Consider the following 26,247-nt stretch of genomic DNA (forward strand, 5'->3'; position numbering starts at 1 on the left):
AATTCTCAAATCAAAGATCAGGCGTTCCACTCACTGAATTTTCTCAGAGGCACTTCATATGGGTTTGCACTGTTCACGTTTTTACTGTGGCTAGGAGTCTCATCACCATACTGTGCTTGAAGTCTTCTGTCAGTCAGAATTGTTTTATGTCTCCATTCACCAGTTTGATCTTGACCACCCCTTTTATATTGTACATAGCCTAAAAATAATACTGGTGCTATTTAGATAATAATGGGTTCCTGTTTAAGAAACAAACACATCTAGTCTCTGATATGTATTTAAAGGACTTTCCAATGCAAGAGTTAGAACCATGGGTGTTGCAGGGTATCTGCCATGCCCTAGTAACCACTCAAATGTAAGTTTATTATTTTTTTCCATTTAAACCATATTGTCACAGTGTAACCCAAAATACAAGCTCAGGCACACTTTGCAGTCCTGCTCTGGTCACCTTGAGTTGGTTATTCACAACAAGGAGTTTCAAAGAAATGCCTAGCAAGGACTGATGCACCAGCAAATTATCTAATACTTTCTAGATAACATTCTCAACAATATCATCAGGAAACTCAAGGAAACCCATTGAAATTGCCAGGGATAAAACATTTCTGAATACACATGATCTCCGATCCCTCAGACATCATTGTCTTAAACACCGTCCTGGGTCTGTATACAACTTTAGGCTTAAGGAAGCCATACATCATCTGAGATCCAGAGTCGTTAAAGACTTCTCTGGGCTCGGTCTCATCTGAGATGGACAGTGGAATGCTGGAAATGTTTTTTGTGGCCCGACAAGTCAACCTTTCAAATATTTGAAACGAGGCATTATGTTATCTGGGTCAAAGAGTAAAAGGACCATCCAAGCTCTTATCAGCGTCAGGTCCAAAAGCCAGCTTGGGTTATGGTATGGCGGTGTGCCAGTGCTTGTGGCATGAGTAAATTGCATATCTGTTGTTATTTTTAAATCAACATATGCTGCCAGCCAAACACCATAATTACAGCAGTTCAAATATCTCCTTATTGGTTTTATAGCCAATTTTCATACCTTGCATTTCCATAAATTATTTGGAATTTGGATTGTACTTGTTCTAACAGATGTACCTAAGATAAATCAATTCCGGGGAAAATGGCTTGCTTGGGTTATTATTTTGAGACATTAACCTACTCCTGTTTAGCACAGCCACAACCATTGCTGCATTAAGGTTTTCCTTTGCCACCAAGAACCAAGAATCGCAAACAATGCACCTTTAGCTATGCGAGCTCCGTAAAAGCTCAGTAAAACTCTTTTGGCTGATTGAACACAAATCCCCCATAATCACAGTCCAAAATCTTGTGCAAGGCCTCGTCAAAAGAATGGAGCTTTTCATAAGAACAAACAGGAAATAAATCCGACTCAGGGTGTTCAAAGAGCACATATGGGTTTGATGGTCCAGTGGTGTCCATGAAAGTTTGGCCCCGTAACTATTTGCTATTGGCAACTTTTTCTTTTTTTAAAATCTAACTTGGAACCCCAGGAGGGTGCATGGTCCACAAGGTCATCTGAGGACACATTCTTGGAAATATTCTGTTTCATTCATTAAATAATCCCCCTGATCTCTTGAATAATAGTCAAAATTCCCCTTGTTCACTTCACAAGAATATTACAAAACAAAAGCAAAGATTTACACAGAATGATTTATTCAACTTTTTTATCAAACATAATGCAAAAAGACATTGCATTTCATACAAAACAAAACATAAGATACAAAAAGCAAAAACACAGCAGTATGGACCCGATTATACACATCAGGTCATGGTGAGGGATTACACAGGTTTAGTGTGTAACCATTTCTTATGTGCACACTAAAAAACGATTTTAATGGGTCATTAAATGAAAACATTTTGGATAAACTCGTGTGCATCACAGTTTCTTCCATTTTATTTTATTTTAGTTTTTTTTTTTTTAAGTAGTGCTTTAATCCATGTTAAGACAACACTTCATTATAGTCTCTACACCCACTCTCTTTTCTAAACATTTTCCAACACCTTGTATTTTAGAGGGAGGGGGGTACGAGGGGGTCTTGACCTTAGGTTTGAGACTTTTAGGAAAGTCGCAAGTGTAAGTATCAGAATTGCCGTTCTTGTCCACGCTCACTTTCTGAAGCGTTTAAAGAGAGGGTGGATGTTCTTGCCGACTGCCCCCTTGCTGCCACGTGACGTGTGATACTCCATGTAGATGGCGTCGTCTGCTCCTGACATGGAGCTCATGGTGCCGGTTCGACGAGAAAACTAAAAAGGGGGAGCATAAAAAATAAAAGGTGAAATAAGGAAAGACAAAGAGAAAAACAATCAATGCTATGAAATCACCATATGAACAAATGTTTTTTTTATAGTCATGAAGAAGCTACATTTGATTTAAGGTCGCTATACCCTTCGTGAGAGTTATTTTTAGGCAGACGTGCTTAGTGTGAATTGTGTAAGGAAAAGCGTAAGGGGGATTTGGGAAACGTTTTTAAAGAACTACAATTAGATTTTGTCTGGATTTAACAATGAATATTTATGTAATATATTTTCATGTGCAAGTCAGCTTACAGGATTTTATAAATTGTGAAATCTCTGATACTAATACGTACTTAATCTGTTACAGAATCTACAGAATGTTATTTAAGCAAAAAGCAATGATGTGTGTGAGAGATAATTAACTGATAACACTTGCTCTAATTATTATGGCATGTTGAAGACTGATGTGACCTTATTACGACTTATTCAGCATTTTACCCTGATAGCTAATTGATATGAATAATGATTTTTTAGTTTGCTTCTTTTTGCACTTGTATTTTACTGACTCAAAGTTTGCACTGTAAATCTAAAGCTATTAAAGCTAGGGAAAGAATTCTCCTCCATGTTCCTCCAAAAAAAATCCAAAATCTGATATATTGAAGAGCTTCACCACATTATGTACCTGAGATTTCCCTCCGAACTCTCCGGTTACCACCTCTTCCTCTGCGTCCAGGTCGGTCGCTGCCAGGACTTTCTGTAGAAGCTGCTGCTGTTCCTCTCGTGTAGAGAACATCAAGTCCTCTTCCTCCATTCCTGCCAACTTAGTGATCACCTTAGAGAAAGAAAAAGAGAGAGACATTTATTCCCTTATTATCGACCTAAATGTTAATCAAAACTACGAGGGGGAGTCAAAAATTATCCGCACTCCGGTTAAAACTTCTGTTGGTCACACTGTCTAATCAGCACTTTTCCGTTTAAGGCTACTGTCTCCCCAGTCACTGCTGTGCAGGTGTGAACATGTTACACCAGTTCATCTGTAACAGCGGTGCGAGTAAAAAATTTACGCCCCACTTGTGATTTGAAAGAAGAACAGCGTGCAGCGATTCCTTTTTTTTTTTTGTGGTCTCAGGGTGTACCTGGTGCCAAACAACTCAACGGAAGAACATAAACAAAAGTGTTTAGATATCTGCAAACAAAATCTGGACCGATACTCTAAGGAAAGTGAGGGGTTTTTGAAGACAATCATTCCTGGTGAAGAAACATAGATTCATCACTACAAGTCTGAGAGTAAACAGTATGGAACAGAAAGATTCGGTGTGGAAAAGTTCAAAAGTCAACCATCAGCTGGAAAATTCATCCATAGTTACAGCTTTCTGGGATTCTCAAGGACCAGAAGTATTGCAACATTCAGGGAAAAGGGTTCAACAATCAACAGTGCTTGTTATAGTGACACGCTTATTGAAGAGCTTCAGCAGAGGACTGATATACAAGGGCGTTGTGACCTTGCGTGATGATGCACGTCCGCACACTGTCAACACTCTTTGTCGACAAAACTTTGTTTTAAGGTGTTAAATCGTCCTCCCTATAGTCCTGATCTCGCTCCATCAGACCTTCACCTGTTTGGTCTCCTGAAAGGAGCACTACGAGGATGAACATTCACTTTTGATTAATAAATGAAGACAGCAGTGCGTCAGCAAAACGGAAAACGGAATCTTGTTTACGGATGGAGAAAGTGTATGGAAAAGCAGGGAGACTATTTTGATAAATTATGTATTTGTCTTTTCAAAAAAATTCATGAAAATAAATTCTACAGCACGAGTGTGGATGATTTTTGACTCACCGTGTTAGTCATTGTAGTTAAATGAAATGCTATTAGAGTAGTGCTAAACCTTAAAACTGTAACCCTGGTCCACCAGGAACCGCTGTCTCTTCGTAGAATACGCCATTTCCTGTGTGTCCTGAGACACTAATGAGTAGAAATAGGCATTGTATTCCTCAGCAACCATTCCTACACAAAAAAGGGAAAAAAAAAAAAAAAAAAAAAACATCTTCAGCTCTACACAGGTAGGAAAGAAAGCTATTTCAGATTGTCTTATAATTTTTTTGGCACCGTTACCTTTCTTGGCACGCAGCACTCTGCCTAGTCGCTGAGCCTCTTGACGACGAGAGCCTCCGTGAGATGAGATCTGAATCAAGACGTTTGCCTCAGGCAGATCGAAAGACGTGTCTCCTACCTGAGAGACGAAATGGAAAGCATTAACGGCTTAGGAGATCTTTATGTGGCACATAACTACTCTTGTCAGAGTTTTGTAACGACTAGAACTCTGACAGTGTCTCGATCTTTAGGTCTAAAATTTGAAAAACGATATGTTTAGCAATAGATATTTTTGCAATTTATTAAATAGCATTTTTTTTCCTTGGGTAAACATCCAAGGCCATAGAGAGCTGTTGTGGTGGCTGCTTTGCTTAGGTTAAGCTGATTAGTGGATAAAATAATTAAGCCCCTTATTTATATATAAATCCCGAGTACACATGAGAAAGATTGAAACAGCTTATAAACTCTTTCGCCGGTTACACACACACACCAGTCTAATAAGCAACAACAGACATGTGTCTGAAATCAAATCCAAATTCGAGCACATGTTACCTTGGAGATAAAAATGGTGTTGATCTTTGGGTTGTGCTTGAAATTCTGGAGGATCTGCATTCGCTCCCCTTGTGATGTGGGCCCATAAATGTACGGCCTGGGAAAGGAAAGGAAACGTGTCATTGCTAAAAATAAAACTGACAAGTCTGGTTGCAACAAAACACGTCTCAGGCATAAATTTAGATTCAAACGAAAACAAGCAAACTGATTAAAGGCTGCACTCAGAGGTCAAACCAAAGGTCATTATGCTGCATCAGATTTTTACTCATTAGGAGAGGCGGAATGGAAAAAGTGTAAATGATAGAAAAAGTGTAAATCGCAAACAAAGATGCAATGGATTGTACTGTGATATTCGTGGGACGTTTAAGTCAAACCAGGACTTCTGATGAAATTTCTCGAATATGAAAGCGTACTAAAAACCTATTTACAGAAGACTTCAAGCACAGTATGGAGAAACTCTGGGATAAGTGCATTAATGGTGGATTAAACAGTATAGAGATATAAAGGGAGTTTTTACTCTCGTACCTGTTCTGTTATTCTATACAATCAAAACTCCTGGTTTGGCTTGGATGCCCCTTGCATTTTTTTACCATGTATTTACTCTTGGCAAAATAAGCCTGAAGTAAACCTATTCTACTGTACAACTCAAAGCAAGTCATAACAGATTCCTCATTTCAGGACATGCTTCACCAAAAATGATAAATCAGCAAGTTTATTCAAGGGTGCTTTACTTGTTGAGGCGGATGGCGTATTCCTTAAGCGCGAAGACGTTGTCGGCGAAGACGATGATCTTGTCGTTGCGTCTCTCATGGAAGCGGATGAGGAACTGGCAGGCGCGGAACTTGTTGGGGTTCATGGTATAAAGCAGGATGCGCTTCTTCGTCTTAATAGCCACGTATTCGTGATAAAACTCTGGGGACATTGGACACCACACCTGCAAATTGATATTGATTGTTAAAGAGCACTAATACACACACACTAACACAGTGGTTCTCAAACATTTTCTGTCATTCCCCACTTAAGGTGGTGGGCGAGTTTTCAAGCCCCACTTGTCAACAAAATGATAACGAAAACGGCCATGTGTACTATTTATTGAAAAATCTATTTTTAAACCAGTAAGATCAAATAACACCAAGTTCAAAACAGATAAAATACACGTGCAATTGTTATAACAGGCTTACTTTGTCACTTATCTAGAGCTTTCTTTCAAAGAAGTTAAGTGGCTTATTAACGTGACTGGGGTGTGTTGTCGATAAGTGTCTTCCTACTTTGTCTCATGCTGTCTGCTGCCAGCGGTTTAAGACACAAAACACACAGAGGTCTCTCCTCTGCCCCCATCCCCACCATGAATCCAAGCGCAACATAGGCTTCATCATGTTTTCCTTTCGGCTGGCTTTTTGGTTGATTGGGCTGATAGGGCTGAATCACATGCTTATTTGTGGTCCATGTAACAAATGTATCCATTGATGTTATTATGCTCACTACATACAGTATGCTACTGTGTTATGGTCTAAAATGCCCCCGACCTAGGCCACGGATTGCCCACCTAAATTCATAGGTTTATGGTTTACAAATGACAAATTATAATAAATGAATTTAATTATAAAGTAAGCAATATATATAAAAAAAGGTTGTATAGGGAGAAAAATATATTAATTATATATATATAATTAATATATAAAAAAAAAAATTACGGTGGTGAAAAGAAACGATTTTTATTATGAAATAAGCAATATAAAAATATACATGTGGTATATAAATATATATATATATATATTTATATACCACATGTATATTTTTATATTGCTTATTTCATAATAAAAATCGTTTCTTTTCACCACCGTAATTTTTTACCACAAACAATATTAATTTAGTTTAATTTGTAATAAATAATTTGTTATTTGTACATTGACAAACCCCTGCAAAATAAATGTGCCATAAAATAATCATTTTGGGGGATTTGTATTAATCGTCTCGACGGCTGTCACGTGCCTAGGGTTAATTATAATAGTAATAATATATTCGATAATAATAAACCTTTGAATGTATGTCCTAATATAATATTTGATAGAGATTACGTGTGTATGTGTTGGGGGAGGGGGGATGGGTTTGGGCAATCCGTGGCAGGGGGGCACTTTAGCGCATAACACCTGTTTGTGTCCGCGGTAAAGTTAGTTTGATATTCGCATCTCCGAATTCAATAGCTGCGTAAATAAACCCGCAAATAAGATACCCACATATATTTCCTCTCTACATTGTCTTTAAGCTACATCTGCCTTTAATTATACATGTTTAAAAGCATAAACACCATTATTCTCTACGACGCAACGAATGAGTTAGGGATCATCACAAAATGCCGCACACCAACAAAAAGCGTAGAACGAGATTGATCTTCCCTTCTGTTCAGCGCCTGAAGGATCAAAAAGCAACTTTGTTGCCTCAGTGGAAACTAGAAATGCCAGACTAGTACTGCCTGATAAAATAGTAATTTTTAACAAAAATACAGAAACATCAGCATACACATTGGAATAAATTAAATTACATATATAATACCGAATGTTTCCTTATATATTGTTCCTCTGCAATTAACATGCCGACGTTAAACCGTTATTGTTGCACTATGGTTCCACTTTTTCTCTGATGTTATTTTAATTTACTTGTATTAATGATCCATTTCTTTCTGTGTCATTATTTAGTTTCTAGTGTCTGATAAAGAAAATAAAGATTAAATAAATTAATAAAGAAAAGCATACTTTCGTATTATTTTCCACTAATTCCCATACCGTTCATTGCGCCCCACCTGTCATATCTGTATTCCCCACTAGTGGGGCGCGCCCCACACTTTGAGAACCACTGCACTAACACATACATACATACATGCATGCATGCATGAGAGAGTTGCTTTCCGCTCCGTTACTGCAACCTGTGCGTCTCACCTCAGCACACTGTACTTTTGCAATGTAGCCGTTGTTCTGCAGCTCCATCCAATTGGCTTCAAACAGTTTGGGCCCAATGAGGAAGTTGAGATCAACGATCTTATCGTCCTCTCGCACCAGCGTCGCAGTCAAACCCAGCTTGCAGTGGGCCTGGACTATGGTCAGGACGCGCCTGAACATTCTTGCTGTACGCGTGCACGATACAAGAAAAAAAGAACGTACATGTGAGAAAAGATAATTAAAGAATTAAAATCCAGTCATGTTAAAAGAGATTTTAATCTCTTTGAATCCTGTGCAAGCAAAACTCCCCAAACTGCTTATATTTTTATTCTTTGGCTACACAAACACACCTGGGATTGTGTGGACCTCGTCAAGGATGATGAGCCCCCACTCCTGACTGCGCATCCAGTCCATGACTCGCTCGGCCTCCCAGGAGCGCTTGGTGGTGTGGCCCAACATGGAGTACGTGCTGATGGCCACCGAGCAGCCGATGGGCTTGTCCTTGGCGTCTGATGTGAAGCGGCATATCTGCGAGTCGTCGATGGTCGACCACATCTTAAACTGGGACTTCCACTGCTCCACCGACACGGATGAGTTCCCCAACACCAGGCAGCGTTTACGTACGGTGCAGGCTGCCGTGACTCCTACAAGAGACTTTCCGGCTCCTGAAAAGTGAAAAAAAAATTATATATATATATATATATATATATATATATATATATGAACAGAAGAAAGGGCCAAGCATACTTAACTCATATATATATATATATATATATATATATATATATATATATATAAATAACTTTAAATGTCTTTAAACAAAAAAAAAAAAAAACGCTATTTCAGGAGAGTCAAATTATTGGGCTGAATCAGGCAAAGAAAACAACTAAAGAAATTTGAAGTTACTAGAACTGGGTTAAGGTCTTTGTAAAGGAAATGTGGTCAGAAAAAATTTAATATCATTAACATAGAATCCTTAAACATTTGTGAAATTGCATAGTTGAAAAAAAAAATCATAAGTAAAAACAGTGATATGTTTAATAGTAAAAATAAGAGCATTTTCATACGCACACAATGTGATAAGAACTCTCAGGATTGAGACTAAACAGCTTCGAGAATCTATAAGAAAACCACTTCCTAGTAAGACTCATTAGAAAAAAAAGGCTTCAAATTTGCTAGGGAGCAAAAAGATTAGATTTTGGAGCGATGGAAAAGGGTCATGTGACCTGATGAGTTCAATAAGTGATCGGCGTGTCAGGGTAAGAAAAGGAAATGCATGAGGCGTCCTGCATACTGTCCACTGTACAAGCCCTCGATAAGGGATGAAAACGAATAGATATCGTAAAACGGATAAATATCGTATAACGGATAGAGATCTTATAACGGACAAAGATCGTATAAAGGCCAGGGATCATAAAACGGCCAGGGATTGTTTACCGCATGGCAGGACAATGACGCCGGAGCGCGCTCGTCCGTTGCCGAACATCTTGCGCAGGCTCTTTTCCTGGTACGGTCTAAGCACGGCGGTGGGCTTCAGGTCCATGTTGATGTCGGGGTTGACCGTGTCGTTGCGGAAGTCGTACTCGGCTAACAGAGGGTACTCCAGTTGGATACAGCGCTTCTGCAGCTCCTCGATCATCTCCTGAGACAGAACAAGTGAGGCCTCAGTACACAGCTATCATCAGAACTAATATCACGCCACAGTGCAATTTAAAACCTAACCCTCATTTGTAAAGGTGAAGGAATTACAGTGGTGATAAACACTTTTACACGCTCTCCTCAAACCTGGCGGATCTCGAATGAGACGGTCTGCGTCTCTTCCTCTTCCTCCTCCTCTTTGTCCATCTGTTCATAATAGCTGAAGATGTCCTCAGGGACCTGGGAACTACCTTGCTGTCCATCCGCTGACTGTGACGTGGACGCACCGCCGTTATCCTGCTGCGTCTTCGCGATCTGAGGGAACACGACAATCGTGTACAGGACAAAATGAAGACGACCTGAAAATGATCTGGCACCATGATTGAGTGTGTGTGTGTTCGTGTGAGACTGTAAACTCACTGCAGGTTTGTTGGAGATGACCTCCGTGATCAGTTCAGGCTCCTCTCCATCGCCAGTGCGGAGACGACAGTCTCGGATCACAGGGTCCTGCAGCAGTCGCTGGATCACGTCCGGGAAAGCGCTTTCCACAAAATACCTAGGCACGTTTTATCGTTGGACTTTATGAGCTATTTATTTAATATTATATCCACAGAAAATACTCTTAGTACTGGCTTGTTTTTCATTAAGACAAAAAAGATTATAAGTCTGAGAATCATAGAGAAAACACACACACACCTGTTGTGCTTTAGGACCAGCTTGACTTTCCCGTAGCTCACTGTGCACAACTGTATCGCAACAAGAACACAAAACAAACTATAACAAATATGCACACAAGAATACAAACGTTTCTTATATACATCTAAACGCAACTCCAGTACGTCTCTTCTGTCACTGGTACCTTTATGAACTGGACGATGCCATCAGGGACAGACGTCTTGCTGAGCTTCTGCAGGTACTCGATGATGTCCGAGGTCTGCAGGCCAACGCTCACAGCAGCATAGAGCGAGTACGCGGTCAGTTTGTACTCGTGCACATGGATGGGCCGGCACACTGGCTCGGCGATGGCCACCAGAAAGTCCTGGGCGTACTTATAGACCGGTGAGAATGCCTCCAGGAAGATATGACCATCAGGAGCCTGACAATATACGAGCTATGGTTATACTTCACCAACACAAACAGTAAAAAGCACTCTTGAACCAAATATATGATGATTACAAAAAGAATTGTCTGATCAGCCAGGACCAGGTTTAGGGATAGACTTGAGTAACTCTGCATCCAGCGTAAAAAACAAAAAGACTCTAGCCAAGGGGGATCGGATAGCAGACCTACAGCTTATTCTCTAAGATTGCACAATTTTGGTTCTCTTACCACCCACAGAGGCCGAGATGAATTGTCCGTCTTCAACTGCATCTGTAGTCTGTAATCTTTAGCTCCATATTCATCAACTTTGGTGCTGGATTCATCGACCTGCTTGCCGGCTGCCGAGGGTACGGCCTCCTGTGAATCGGTGTCAGGGACTGACTCATCCTCGTCATCATCCTCGTAATAGCGTTTCTTTGACTTTCTCTCTGAAAAAAAAAAATGAGACAATAAGAACAACATCAGCACAATTAATGACAATGATAAACTGAATAAATTTACAATGCCTGGATCCCGACTGACTCTCTAGTGTGCACTACCAGGTGGTATCAAAAAGTTACGAGACTAGTTTTGTCTCGACAGACACTAACAGATGGCGGCACAAAATAGAGAGTCGCACAGTCACAGAGAGCACCGACGTTAATAAAGTGGCAAAAGACATCGCCCTTCGTACATCACGAGCAGTACAGCTGGTGCTATTCTGACCACATCTGCTATTCCATCATGAACAACAAGTTAAAACAAAGAGCGAACATGAAATTCTGGGTGAAACTGAGCAAATCTGTTTTGGAAAATTTCCAGCGATGCTACAATGAGTCGTTCAAGGTGTTTTGAGTGGCACACACACTTCAAGAGCGGAAGAACATGGAGAGATCAGAAAGTGTTTGAGCTCAAATCTTGAAAATGTCAAAACCATTCAGCAACTTGTGCACGATGATCAGATGCGGTTGTCAGTGTGTGATACGGAACAGTCCAGAAAATCCTCATGTGTGATTTGAACTGACGTGTTGCCGACAAATTCGTCCCCAGGCTGCTGATCCAGGTGCAGAAGGAACATCGGCACAAAGATCTCAGGTCTACAACTTGACAGAGTGCATGCTCATCGTCTTTTACCATGTTCTTCCGCTCTTGAAGTGTGTGTGCCACTCAAAACACCTTGAACGACTCATTGTAGCATCGCTGGAAATTTTTTGCAGCATCGTGCATCAAGAATCCAGAGTGTCAATAGTAAATTCTACTGCCAGGATTTAAGGCTTCTGATGGAGGAAGTACAGTAAAAAAACACCTAGTGCTTGTAAACAGAGGTAATCTCTAAACCTTTTGATACCACCTTGTATATAGATGTTGAGGATGAGAAAATATATAGTTAGAAATGTAAAAAGTATGTAACATGTCCATAATTTAATATACACTGAGTTGTGCATGAGTCATGAAAATTAATTTCTACCAAAAGCTGAAGTTTCACTCATTAAACATCCAACAAGATTCAGCCCAAGCTCATAATTAAACAAATACCATAGTTACCTCGGTCACCCTTCTCCTTTTTCCCCATATCGCTCACTATATAAAAGGAAAACGATTTATACAAACAGTGATTATTTGAAACGTGCTACAGGAATATAACACAATTAGACTGGACATTTAACACTGCGCGTGATGGGCGTCCGCCATATTGACGGAGCTCTTCTTCTTCTATGGGTGAGGATGGAAACTCAAACCGCATTCTAACTGCGCATCTCCACCTAGTGGCTAAAAGCGTAACTGCATGTAAACGCCAGGCAACACAAAACGTGTGCGTATTTAAAAAAATAATAATAATATATATCATTATAAAACCATACATGCATATGTTTAAAATCAAATTAACTTTTTTAAACATTTTTACTAAGCGTGGGAGAAAAAATAATAAATTATTATTCCTAGAAGCTATAGCTGACATCTAGTGGTTAAAAACGGAATTGCAACCCAGTGCCAGATAACAAGTATGGCGTGTGTTTGAAAATAAATGACTATTGAAAGATTTATTGACAAAAGGTAGATGATTAACCCTTAAACTCAGAGCTGATTTTTTTTTTTTTTTGCATTGCTATGTTTTAATATTTATATCAAGGCTTAGATATTTACAATATAAAAAAATATCTATCCTTTTAAGAAGGCCATATGATGAACTACATTTTATTTCATGTTAATCAACTATACAAACTATAGAAGCATTTTATATATAATGTATATTAAACTTAAGAAATTAAATAGCTTAAGATATTAATTATAAAGTTATTAGAAATTAAATCTAACCTGTATCTAGTGGTTAATGCAGAACAACAAGATAAGCCTGGTGTGTGCTGGAATAAAACAAACCTAATTTACAAATATGTATATTTGAAAGTTTAAAAAGACAGATAAATTACTCTTAGAGTACTTTCAGGTTTTATTAATTCATTCATTTTTTGCATTACTATGTTTTAATTATTATATCAAGGCTTAGTGACTGTGCAATATAGAGTGTCTTACATACAGGCAGTACGTTGAAATAAATTTTATTTAATTTTAACCAACTGTACAAACTACAAAAGCATGAATATTTGAAATCAAACTTTAAACTCCGTCTAGTGTTTAAAAGCGGTACTGCAACTTAGTGCCAGTCAATAAATATTTAAAAAAATATTTAGTAAAATATTTAAAAAATGTGCAATATAGAGTGACTTACGTCCTTTTTTCAGCAGGCAATATGAAATAATGAAAATAATGAATTGAATTTTTTTTATGATTTCATTTTAGCCGACTATACAGACTATACAAGCATTATATAAAATAAGAAATTAAACTTAAGATGGTGTCTCCGTCTAGTGGTTAAAAGCAGAAGTTCACTCAGTGCCATGGCGCGTGCATAGAAGAAAATAATCTAATATAGGCCTACTGTATATTACTGTTCTGTTTATATCAATGTTTGGAGATTGCGCAATAAAGACTGTCTTATATCCTTTTATTCAGCAGGCAATCTAATGTAATACATTTTAACCAACTATACAAACTATACAAGCATTTTATATGTACATCGGCAATATGATAAAATACATTTTATTTAATTTTAACCAACTACTGTATACAAGGATTTATAGAAATTAAACTGTCTCCGTCTAGCGGTTAAAAGTGGAACTGCAACTCTGCTATTTGAAACATTTCAAATAAATAAACAAAAAACATTTTAAAAAATTAATCGTCTCCCTTCTTTAATGGCAGAAGGGAGATGATTAAACACTGGAACTGAAACGGAGTCTAAACGAGTCAGTGTACGTCACTATTTGATCTACTAGGTGTTGAAATAAGGCTGTTAAAATCAGTAATTCACTGATTGATTTTATTTAGAGCACTTAAAAGTTATGATCCCTTTATGCCACATTTGAAATAATTGGAACTATTAATATGTGGTTCATTAATATGTGTACAAATGAGAAAAAGCAAATGAAACTGAACACACTGCACTACACTATTTGGGGGTATACAAACTTTCGCACACAAGTATATTCATTACAGATATACAGTAAAGTTTGTAATCTGTTGAAATATTTAAAATTAGTACAAAATTATTTATTACAGGATTGTACTAATTCACAGAAACACAATGTTTTGTGTGCAAACGAATAAACTACGTGTACAGACAGTGAGAAATAAATAAATACCAGACAGGTGGTTTGAGGTGGCAGTAAATCTGTATTAAATCAGCCAAGGGCTTCTTTACATTTAATTCGAATACAGAAGAAAATGGACGAACAGATGAGCATTAAATTGTGGATAAACAGGAGCAATAAAAGGGAGTCCAGCTTAGAGGACGAGAGACGCTTTATTCACACAGCGAGCCGCAGGGCTCTGGTGCGAGTTCATGTGCCGGGGAGTGAAGTAGCTCGCGTGGGAGTGATCGTTACGCCCCGGCGTCAGTCACACACCCCGAGTATCTGTACGTGTACAGCTTGTTGTCGGCGCCTCCACTTAAAATCAGCTACAGAAGAAAAGAGAGAGAGAGAAAAGAAAAATTCAGACAAGACCTCAGGGTTAGAAAGACAACATGAGGCATCAGCTAATAAATGGGACACGCACCCCGCTGTCTGTCCAATCAGCACACAGCACTTTGTCCTCGTGAGCCGCCAGATCGTACAGAGGAGCCTTACAGCTGCAGAAAGAACAGGAACACAGGGATGTGCTCAGGTATCGCAACAATCAGTAGAGAGAAAGAGAAAAAAAAAAACACGACAGAAATGTACCACACACCTTCTCGTGTCCCAAAGTTTGACCAGGTTGTCCAGTGAGCCGGAGATGAGCTGCTGCTCGTGGGAGGGAGACCACCTGACTGCTGTTACCCAACCCGTGTGTGACGTCAGAGACAGCAGGACCAGAGAGCCATCTGAGGCAGAGACAGAGAGAGAGATAGAAAGTGTGTGTGTGAGAGAGAGAGAGAGAGTCTGTGTACTCATTCGTAGCAATGTCTGCTTGTATGAGTGTATATTAGATATGTATATTGTATGATGTGTTTTTCTCTTTAGTGGGTGTGTATCGTGTGTGTTGCTCACCTTTCGAGCGCGGGTCCCACAGACGGACGTGCCTGTCGGTGCTCCCTGAGGCCAGACGACGACACAGCGGCGAGTATGTGATGCAGTTAAACACCTTACTCCCCGTCTACAACACAATCACCACGACACACTCACTTACACTACACCGCACTAATCACCACAGCACACACTCACAGGACACCTCAGTAATCAGCCTTATTAATCTGCTCATGCTGAGGGCACTTTCGAGCCAGGATCATTCTAGTATCTTTTCCTCACCAGTGTGCTTTTCTGCTCTCCCGTCTCAGCGTCCCAAAGTCGTATGGTGTGGTCCCACGACGCGCTGCACAACTCCTCCGTATCTGTCCATAGGACACTCGAGACTGCCTCCGTGTGGCCAGACAGAGTCATCACAGGAGTCTAAACAGAGACCAGAGACGAGAGAGAGACAGAGAGAGAGCATGCGTCTTAATCGATCCCTGATAAACAGATTAAAAGATATTCCAAACAAGATGTTTACAATTTTATCTTTAAAATGTCTCAGCAGAGTTAAAAGGGGTAAAAAAATAAGAAAAATTATTACAAATAGAGATGGGTGCACAAAAACAAACAAAAAAAGTTCTCTTACTTAAAACTCATGGTGCGTCTACAATTTTCAGCATAGGTGCATTTCCACTGTCAGAGACAGAATCTAAAAAGAAAAATCCGGAAATCACATTGTATGATTTTTTAACAATTTATTTGTGAATTACTGTGTCAAATAAGTATTTGATCACTTGCTTATCAGCCAGATTTCTGACCCTCAAAGACCAGTTATTTTGCTTTTAAATAGTCCATATGCTTCTTACGGAGCCACTCCTTGGTTTTCCTGGCTGTGTGCGCAGCCACGACCCATCTTTAATGCTCTGACTGATAGAAGGAGGTTTTTGCCCAATATGTCACAATACATGGCCCCGTTCAACCTCTCCTTAATACAGTGCAGTCGTCCTGTCCCCTGTGCAGAAAAACACCCCCAGAGCATGATGCTACCAGCCCCATGCTTCACTGTAGGTATGGTATTATTGGGATGATACTCATCATTCTTCTTCCTCCAAACACGGCGAATGGAGTTAAGACCAAAATGTTCTACTTTGGTCTCATCAGACCACAGGACTTTCTCCCATGACTCCTCTGGATCATCCAGATGGTCCCTGGCAAACTTCAGACGGGCCTGGACATGGGCTGACTTAAGCAGAGTAACCTTCTGTGTGATGCAAGATTTTAAACCATGACGTCTTAGTGTATTACTGATAGTAGCCTTGGAAACGATGGTCCCAGCTTTCTTTACAGCATTGACCAGCACCTCCCGTGTAGTTCTGGGCTGATTCTTCACCATTCTTAGCATCATTGATACCCCATGTATCTACTTAGACTTTGGCTGATTGTGGGGAGCGCAGGTGTCTTTATGACGGCTAACGACCTCAGACAGGTACTACTAATTTAGAATCATGAGCAAAGTGTAGCTGGACTATTTAAAAGCAAAATAACAGGTCTTTGATGGTCAGAAATCTGGCTGATAAGCAAGTGATCAAATACTTATTTGACACAGTAATTCACAAATAAATTGTTTAAAAATCATACAATGTGATTTCCGGATTTTTCTTTTTAGATTCTGTCTCTCACAGTGGAAATGCACCTATGCTGAAAATTGTAGACCCCTCCATGATTTCTATGTAAGAGAACTTGCAAAATCACAGGGTGATCAAATACTCACTGTATTGACCTGACTGTATTATAATAAACAGAATGAGCAGCATTCAGCTATTAACGTATGTAGAGTTAGCTACTCATTTCTGTTTCCTGTGCATAACCTACAGGTTTTGCGATGCTTTGCGCATGTGCGTCTGGTAGAAGATGACAGAAAATCACAGAATCAGAGCCATCACTACTGCATATATAAAATAACAAAATCGCAATGCAAATCAATTTAACACCTAGGTATTGTGACCTTAGTCGTATCGGGTGGTCCCTGTTGATTCCCATCCCTAATTTAATCACAAGCAAACCTTTTTTCTTTTATGAATCCGTTCTTATGAACTATTCTATCAATCCTTTAGCACCACCAGCGCATGTATCTGAATATTTTTCTCTCGTCCATTCCATCTTGCGTCTCTTCTGGCCTTTTTCAAAATCTGTAGCATTTCGAACTCTCTCATTCATTTCTGCCTAGACTTTTATAAATAGGTGTTTGGAAGTGTGCATGAAAGCATGACCACTACGGGATGGGAGAAAGCTTGATTCAGTGATGCATCACGATTCCTCTGTGTGGCATTTCACGCATCTCTACACTGACTTCAAAACCACTTTCTTTAAAATGTGTTTTTTATTTATTATTTACACATTCATTTGAAGTGATAAAATTGTGCAATCCCTCTATAATCCTGCAGGTGGCAGCAGTAAACTAATCACATACTGGCGAGCAGCACAACACCCTGGGCAAATTATTTTTCAAGTTTGTTTAGAATTGTAACCGGAAAAACATTTTAATATTAAATAATAATTTTTTATAAAATCGCAATACTTTCAGAATCGCAATACTAATCAAATCGGCACCCAAGTATCGCAATACTATCGTATCAGGTGGTCTCTGGTGACTTCCATTCTTACTTTGGTCAGACCGAGCTGCTCAGTTTTCTGTTTTTTCCGTGGCCTGTTGGGTTCCTCCACCTCGTCCTCCTCTTCTGTAGGAACTGGAAGAGGAACAGACGATTAGTTTTTTTTTCCCCACAATAAGCACTTACTGTACAGTACGATACACTCCCCGTATCTCTTATTCATCTTACCTGCTGACCAGAGCTTCAGCATTTTGTCCCAGGATCCGCTGCAAAACTGAGGCGAAAGAAAAAGATCTCATTATCTCATTCAAGTAAACCGAATTTTAGTGCATGGCCATAGACATATGTATACTGTATATTAGCACACATATCACACCTTAGTGCGCGTAGGGTCGACGCTGATGGTCTCCACACTCCCGGCATGTCCACGGCAGCAGTGACGGGCCTTCAGCTTGTTCTTCTCGGTGTTCCACTCCCACAGCAGCACCGTTTGGTCCATCGATGCGGTCAGCAGCAGTGAAGTTAATCCTTCTGCAATAATCATAACCTTAGTCGTATAATATGCAATATGATTTTACTCTGTTTGTGGGAAATAAGATAAATAAATAAAAAAAAAATTTAAACTTTCATATCACCTCTTTTTATCCAGGCCACATCCTTCACCACTTCTGTGTGTCCAGCGATGGTCATCATCGCCTTCCCTTCCAGAGACCAGATCCGCGCTGTCTTATCGTACGACCCTGTAAGGATCCTTTAACACATTAAACACACCCATTAAAAACATCCATTACAAAAACTTTCTCCAAAAGTGCACTCGCAATTTAAATTTAGACGTCTATATAAATCTATATCTCTCACCATTCGGAGTCTGCTTCGACTGAGCTGATCCAGTCGTCGTGCATGATGCACTCCTCCGGCTGCGGCGCGTTGAACTTCTCCACATACTCGATCTCTACGACTTCTTCCTACACCACGCACACAGAGAGCGATACACGCTTAGGGCAAATACATAAGGACATTCTTAACGTCAGCTGTTTTAGGCATTTTTGCCTACAGTAAAAATGTGCGCTTGGTACCGTCGAGATGTTCTCCGCCTCCATGTGAGTGTCCAGTGGAGAGCGCAGGAACTGGCTTCGGACCAGGAAGTCAAACTCCACATGTTTGTGATCCGCTGTCAAAATCAAAGCCTCAAATAAGTAAGCAAGAGAACACTTAAGAGACGTGCTGTTATAAGAAGATAACCAACGTTGCCGGGGTGCATTAGTGTTAGGACTGCAAAGTTGATTATATTTTCAATAATGGCACGTTCTGAAGTGTTTTATAATGACTAAATATTCTTCTTTCTTGGTCAGTGGTCAATGAGGGGTGTTCAAAGTCAAACCGGGACTTTCTGGTGACTGAAGCTGCGAATCAGATTCCCGATCATAAGGTTCTTAGCCGCAGTAAAACATTAGAAAGTTTTAAAAAAGACTGTACATCTGGCCGAGGTGGCTCGGAGCCCAGTGCAGTCGTTTCCTTGAAGATTCAGCGAGTGAAACGCCTGATCCTTAAAAAAAATAACCTTCTCGTCAAGATACGCATCTGTCTGTGCACTTTACAGGAACTCGGCTGGGAGTTAGTGCCACATCCCTTGTCCGGGCCTGACCACGCTTCGAGTCTTTTCCACATGTTTGGTTCATTGAAGGATTTTTTGGGAGGCCAGCATTTCAGACACGAAGCAGACAGTTGATGATGATGATGGCTTAAACGTACTAACATGTTCTACCATGATGGGGTCCAAACATTAGTGAAACACTGGGATAAGTGCATCGGTGTAGCAGGAAATATGTAGTATATATAATATAGTAAATTATAGTATAGTATAGTATAGTATATATAGTATAGAGAAATAAAGGGAGTTTTAAACTCTTATAACTGTGTTTTGTTATTCGGTGCAGTCAAAAGTCCTGGTTTGACTTGAACACCCCTCATGTATATATCAATCTAAAACATGCTTTGATTGATAAACTACAATTATGGTAAACCTAATTCCACGATGGATTGTCAGTTGCTCACCGTTCTTGGCCTCCAAAAGTTTGTTAATCACATCGCTCAGGTGTGTGACCTCAGAGGCAGCCGGGATGGAGAAAGGCACATCGTCTACTGCGAATCTACAAACACACACTCAATTCAATCCCTGAATTATATTTTGTATAACATATTGTGACATGACATATTATCCATAATAAATTGCATTTCAGTTCAAGATTGAAATACTAAACATATGGGAATTTAAGGGGGTTAAAATCAGGCTTCACTAACACACAGTCACTTAAACCATAAAAGAGTGAATGCATGAAGTGTCTGTTGGCATCTAAGCACATTTGCTTTGCAATGTTTTGGGCATCCACACTGTTTCCCTGCTTTGGGACACAATATTAAGATTAGGAGGATGCTCTATAACTTCTGTGACGTCATAAGCTCGAAGCCTTCAAGTCACTGCAGCTGAGTCTCGCGCTATAACATTTATAAACTCGACTTTAGATTAATTTACAAGTTCTACCATTCCTGAGGGTATAACAACGAGGGAAGTTTAATTATGTTTATTTATGAGCTCGAAGACACCTGAGCTACACAGAGCTAACCATGCTAACTAAGCTTACAATAGTTATGGTCCAGTAAATCAAACCAAAAAAAACATACTTACTTTTTGTTTTCAGTGAAAAACCTCGCCTGAACTTGTGACATTGTTGTTTTTCTACAAAAGGACCGCGCAGTTACTTAATTAAATGAGTAAATAATCCCATGTAGTTGTGAGTGTGGTGGTGGAGACTCCGGTAACCATGTGCTGAGTGTGGAACCAGACCTAGGCAGTCGATCACAGAGCAACGGATCACACAACTCGATGTGCGATTCATAATGCCTGATTAAGCTTCCTCACATTCTCTGAGCTCTTTTTAAGTTCCTTGCACTCACTCACTCACTCACTTATGTACCTTGATTTGAAAACATTGCGTGGCCACGACTAACTTAGGTGTGGGAATAAGATTCTATGTTGTGGCCATGACTTTGTAAGGCATGGGAATAAGATAGTTTAATACATTGTCATGAATTATTAAGGCGTGGGATTTAAATAGTTTAATGTGTGGCCATGAAATACTATGTGGTGGCCATGACTTAATATCATAATATGATATTACCATGATAATGACGTCATTCATGTCCCAGATATGACAGGATGAGTTATGCTGTGTGCCAGTGAGTATTAATAAAAAGTAATAATACAGCTATACTAACAGAAATCACTTAAAATTTGTTCATAGTTTTCAAAAAGCTAAAATGTTATGAGGTCATAATATATATATAAATACGGAAGCGCATTGCATTCACAAAAGAAAAAAAATCTCAGGAAATATTATGAGATCAGGATGTCATAATTATGAGATATTAAGTCATAATTATGACATAAGTTATTTTTTTTTCATTGTGTGAATGCAATGCGCTTCCGTAATATAATGTATAATATAATGTATTATGTTTCAAGTTAATTGTAAAATGTAAACAAAACAAAAAAAGGGGGAACTTGCTAGGTTGTGTTTTTTCTTCCCAAAAAATCAAAACAGAGTTAAAAAAAAAAGACATTTAAATAGTTGAGCTGAATTTAAGCAGCTCCATGTTCTCTCTTTAGCTGAATTGATGTCTAAGATTACTTAAGATATTAATGCACTAGAAGCACTTTTTTTATTGTTTGTCAGCAGAAACAAAATCTATATAGGCATAAAATTCTTTCATTCATTGGTCAGAAATACTGCATGACGGAAAACGGTAAATAAGCCTTGCAAATTGTATGTGGAAATCATAAAAATCATGCAAGAATGAAAAAGACCTATTTATTATTTATAACTAACTTGACATGTAATGTACAGTGTATAAATAACAAGATAACATTATGTACTCTGTCCTGGGCTTGTCTACACTTTTTTTTTCAGTAGTCTAAATATCTGGAACTCGTGGTATTTCTGTAACGCTACAGCTCTATCATTTGGATCAGATTAGCATCTCGCATTTACAAAAAAAAAGTGCAATACTCAAACAGACGGCTTGTTTCTTTGACTTCCCACAGTTGTGTCTTTGCAGTAGAATAAGTCAAACCGCTCTCATTTTGCAATAAACTATGCCAGAGTTTGCTTGGACATGGATTCAATCTACCATGCTCGGGTGAGTTGTCATATTAAGAATCATTTGATTTGGAAGGTCAATAAAATAGATTTACAATAAATTAATTGCTATGATACACTGCCAATTAAAAAAAAACCTTTCACATTTATCACAAATCATCACAGTCATAATGTGTATGGAGTGAAGAACATGTAAGCTTGTAAAGTTGCAACCTGATTGATCACTTTATGTGTATATACTTAAAAAATATAAAATACTTAAAAAAATATAATACATTGTTTAAAGTAGGAAATTAAAAACATCCTCCACCCTGAAACAATTTTAACTAATTGCTTAACAATTCTGGTGTTTTTTTGTTTTTTTTTTTGCACCCAAGACTCAATATGATGCTACCACCACCATGCTTCACTATGAACATTGCATTCTTTTGCCGAATTTCCAGCTTGTCTCCATTTTTTAAAAATAGATTTTATTGAAGTTGTAAATAATTTTACAAAAATTATTTGCCTGTTTTGTATTGATTCGTGACATTTAATCCGAATTCTTTCTTTTCAGGTCAAGATTGCAACACTACAAAATTTTTGGAATAGTTCAAGGGGTGTGGGTGTGGATACTGGTATGAGACCACATAAATAATTCATATTATTAATATTTTCACATTTTATTTGAACAGAAAGGATACGAAATTGTAAATAAGGTCTTCGTGGCCTCTCTAGGGCTTTGTCCAAACCCTCTTGCGCAGATCATCCGTTCTTATCCTATTTCTGTCGTTGTGCAAGAACAAGAACTTTGTTCCATTTTCCTGCTTTCTTTTTACATCTCTGTTCGCATCCATTTAGCGGGAGTTGCACAAATTTTGTAAGGATTTTTTCCACCCGACAAAGATCCATCCCTATGAGCTGTTCATTTATAATGGATTCTTATCAAGTGAATATTTTACTGCCATTTGGAGATGGCTGAACTGGCACGTGTCCACTGTATGTTCAGTTATAGCTGGTATATGGTTCGATCTCTTCCGCACACCTCAACAGTAAAGAAAAAGACCAAAGGGCTTCTATAAAAGATGGACATTTTAAATATGTACTATGTAGGGCCACAGTGTCACTTTAGCTCCTCAATTCCCTCTTTTATAAATGAAGTTTGATAAAACAATTTTGCATAGGAAGATTAACACTTCCCATAACCCCGCATTATGTGGACACAGGCACCTCAGTTAGTTTACATCCTTTGGGTCGTTGTGTCCGCACAGGTCATCAGGCCAAGGCTTCTTCTGGGATGAAGCTGCAGCTGTGCAGGGACTCGGTGCTTTTCCCAAGCCCCCCTCCATTCCGCCGGAGGACACCCTGCAACTCCCCTGAGCTCAGTCCGTTTGGCAGCGAGTGCCTGGGGGAGGCAGGGCAGAAGATAACACGCTGCTTGAAGATCCCCATATTACCTCACCAGATAAGGCAAAGGGAGGAAGACCGAGCTCGGTGTGGAGGACGCCGAACCTCTGGCCAGAGAAGAGGAGTGAATCCCAGTCACACAGCTCATCCCTTAGACCCGGGCTCTGCCACAGTGAGCGAGAGACACTGGTACAGTGTGCTCTCTGGTCATTCCCATGGCAGACACGACGCTGGAGGAGGCTTTGGCCGGGGAGCAGGGAGGGATGGGAGGGAGACATCCGAGTCTGAGGTGGACACAGCCATGCATGAGACAGGCCGTGCACCGAGAGCCAAAGAAGTGGGTGAGTCAGTCTAGGAAACAGCCGATGCTCGGGTTACACTATGTACTATGTGAAACAACAGAAACGTCCTGCTGGATTGATTATAATGCCTAAACAATTTTCAAATCTTGATATTTACAATATTTCTGTAATTTTGTTTCTTATTGTAAATTTTTCTTTTTCCCAATTTTTTTCAGTCAAGATCTGGACCTGGAGTACAAGCTAGAACATCAAAGAACCAAAATTCCCCTGAAAATGCAGCGAGGGAGAGGAGCCGAGTGCGGAACCTGCGCCAGGCGTTCCAGAGCCTCCAGGCTGCCTTGCCATCGGTTCCTCCGGACACAAAGCTCTCCAAACTGGACGTTCTGGTCCTGGCCACGAATTACATCGCACACCTCACTGAGACGCTGGACCAGGACCAGGGAGGAGCGGTGTGTGATCATCTAACACTGCAGAGAGCTGAAGGCTACCTGCACCCTGTGAAGGTGGGTTTTACACAGCAGTAATATATGTACTGTTATATGGATATGACTTGCAAATTAAAATTTTTTTAGAAATATGGTAAAAAGAAATTGGTGGCTGCTTTTGCTTTGTTTAGCTTTTTATTTTATTTTACAAGTTTATAACTTTTTACACATTAAAAATTTTGGTTTGGTAATTGCAATGTGGACTTTATTTTTATTTTTTACAAAAATGTTAAATATTCTTTTATAAATATGTACTCAGTTTCTTGTGAATGTATAAAAGTATAAGCAAAAATATATTTTTTGCATTTAATTATTTCCTATTAAATTTAAATTTCTAATTCCAAGTTCAAATCAAATAAAAAAATGTATTGTCACATACACAGCCATAGACAGTAAAATACGCAGTGAAATGCTGATCCAACTGCCCGTGACCTACAAGAAGACGGATTTTTTCTGGAGAAAATAAATTGCACTAGATAGTACAATTAAATAAAAAACTAAATATTCCAGGAAGATTTTATATAAGAATATGAATTTAAATATATACTGTATATATAAAAAAATTAAGATTTAAAAACTTTAAGCTGAAAAATTTACAATTCATATATATATATATTTTTTTTTTCAATATATTTTCAATATTTAAAGGTTGCTAAATATGTTTGAATCTGTTTTTCGACCCTCAATTTGTGATGTCCACTTTATTAGACACACCTACAAATCAGTGCAGAAGTTTGCATCCCCTTATGTTTTTTAAACAATTAGACATGATACTACTGTATCTGACGTTATCTTTTTCCCCTTAGTTTTCATTTTAGTTTTTTTTTAGATTTTACTGTTTCAAAATGTCATAGAGTGGCAGCTTGTTTTGTCACTTAATTTTCACTGAACAATAAAATATCTTGTAATACCTTAGCAAGTGTAAATATCCTGAATATGGGCAGATTTAGTCAATATTTCCTATGATGTGACTATTATAAATCAAATAAATAGTTATTTTAAAATTAAAATTTTAGAGATTTGAATGAAAATCTTCTGTGGATCTTCTGAACCTTAAATCATAACTCTGACCAATACACAGGACTAAAACAGTAAATGAAGAATATTATATTGATTAAATCCAGTGGCTTTGTTTGAATAGTTCTGGTTACGTTTTAAACATAAAACCTTAATTAGAAACATTTTATAAGGATTTTAAACTAAATAATAAAACTGAAAATTTTAATTATTTATTTATTTGTTATAAATAACCTCTCGAGGCCCATCTGTAGTACTTTTACCTGCCAATAGTTGACTGAGGGCCACATTTTGGAAAACCAAGTCATCTTTATTTAAAAAGTAATATCAGGTGGTGCAGCAGGTAAAAAAAAAAAATATATATATACCATTACATTATTCCTGAAATGAACTCTGGACACTACATCATCATGCCCAAAATAAAGGACGAATAAATAAACAGTATACCTGTCTTAACATAGAATAAGAGCTATGCTATATTCCAAGTCTGTCCTTGTTTTTTTCCCCCATCTTTTTCGCAGAAGTGGCCGATGCGATCTCTGCTGTATTGTGGGAACATTGGCGAGCGTCTAACGGGAGCAAACCCCAGTCAGGAGGAGTGTCGTACACCCAGCAGCACAGCTGAGGTCCGAGCAGACAGAACTGATCTAGACGTCTCTAATCACTCTTAAAGCAAGAATGGGGTGAATTCGGATCCGATTTAAGTGGTCTAGGGCACAAGCCTAGTTTATTCCACTTTTATTCAATGCAAATGATTTTTTTTTGTTTCTAAATTAAATTAATTGAATTGAAGATTGAGGTTTTTGTGTCTCATACAGTATACCCCTTATTTAAATCCCCCCTAACAACCTGTATCACTCCTATCTTAAATGTAAGCACAATAACACACCCTGGTACCAAACAAAACCTACTTCTGGACACTTCCTTGCTCTAGATTTGCACTGTTATGCGGTTGCATGGTGTGTCCAAGTAAATAAGACGTATTTCACCCGTAAATGTTCCTTTTTTTTTTTTTTTTTATTCTTTTGAAGCAAGCCTCATTTCAGCCATCTGCAATCCCCCCATCCCCTCCTCGGCATGTTTTTTTCCACGTCTTTAATTTGCGTGTCTAGTACTAAACGGGAGTGAATGAACGTCTTGATTAGTAGACAGGGAGGGTTGTTATGGGGAACGCTTGGCAACCGAAT

General features: G+C 38.8%; 3 protein-coding genes across 3 annotated transcripts; 1 reads left to right on the forward strand and 2 right to left on the reverse strand.

Moving 5' to 3' along the window:
• Positions 1-1,664: 1,664 nt before the first annotated feature.
• ercc3 (excision repair cross-complementation group 3) lies at positions 1,665-12,255 on the reverse strand. The gene is made up of 15 exons (XM_053499601.1): positions 12,100-12,255; positions 10,804-11,003; positions 10,334-10,570; positions 10,171-10,220; positions 9,895-10,030; positions 9,622-9,789; positions 9,274-9,478; positions 8,187-8,501; positions 7,837-8,021; positions 5,632-5,834; positions 4,901-4,997; positions 4,370-4,487; positions 4,143-4,261; positions 2,936-3,085; positions 1,665-2,262 (listed from the first exon to the last, which is right to left on the reverse strand). The coding sequence occupies exons 1-15, from the start codon at positions 12,125-12,127 to the stop codon at positions 2,125-2,127; spliced, it is 2,349 nt and encodes a 782-aa protein (XP_053355576.1). The 5' UTR covers positions 12,128-12,255; the 3' UTR covers positions 1,665-2,124.
• Positions 12,256-14,266: 2,011 nt separating this feature from the next.
• On the reverse strand, positions 14,267-20,561 carry wdr12 (WD repeat domain 12). The gene is made up of 13 exons (XM_053498909.1): positions 20,400-20,561; positions 19,769-19,863; positions 18,790-18,884; positions 18,572-18,678; positions 18,349-18,464; positions 18,090-18,244; positions 17,942-17,987; positions 17,766-17,848; positions 15,399-15,539; positions 15,141-15,246; positions 14,842-14,974; positions 14,671-14,743; positions 14,267-14,572 (listed from the first exon to the last, which is right to left on the reverse strand). Exons 1-13 carry the CDS (start codon positions 20,438-20,440, stop codon positions 14,495-14,497), a joined length of 1,269 nt encoding a protein of 422 aa, XP_053354884.1. The 5' UTR covers positions 20,441-20,561; the 3' UTR covers positions 14,267-14,494.
• A 2,798-nt stretch (positions 20,562-23,359) lies between these two features.
• Positions 23,360-25,798, forward strand: tcf23 (transcription factor 23). Its single transcript, XM_053499582.1, has 3 exons — positions 23,360-23,597; positions 23,774-24,061; positions 25,582-25,798. The coding sequence occupies exons 1-3, from the start codon at positions 23,472-23,474 to the stop codon at positions 25,729-25,731; spliced, it is 564 nt and encodes a 187-aa protein (XP_053355557.1). The 5' UTR covers positions 23,360-23,471; the 3' UTR covers positions 25,732-25,798.
• Positions 25,799-26,247: the final 449 nt, after the last annotated feature.

The sequence above is a fragment of the Clarias gariepinus genome, chromosome 6 (assembly GCF_024256425.1).
Source record: "Clarias gariepinus isolate MV-2021 ecotype Netherlands chromosome 6, CGAR_prim_01v2, whole genome shotgun sequence".
Lineage (NCBI taxonomy): Eukaryota > Metazoa > Chordata > Actinopteri > Siluriformes > Clariidae > Clarias > Clarias gariepinus.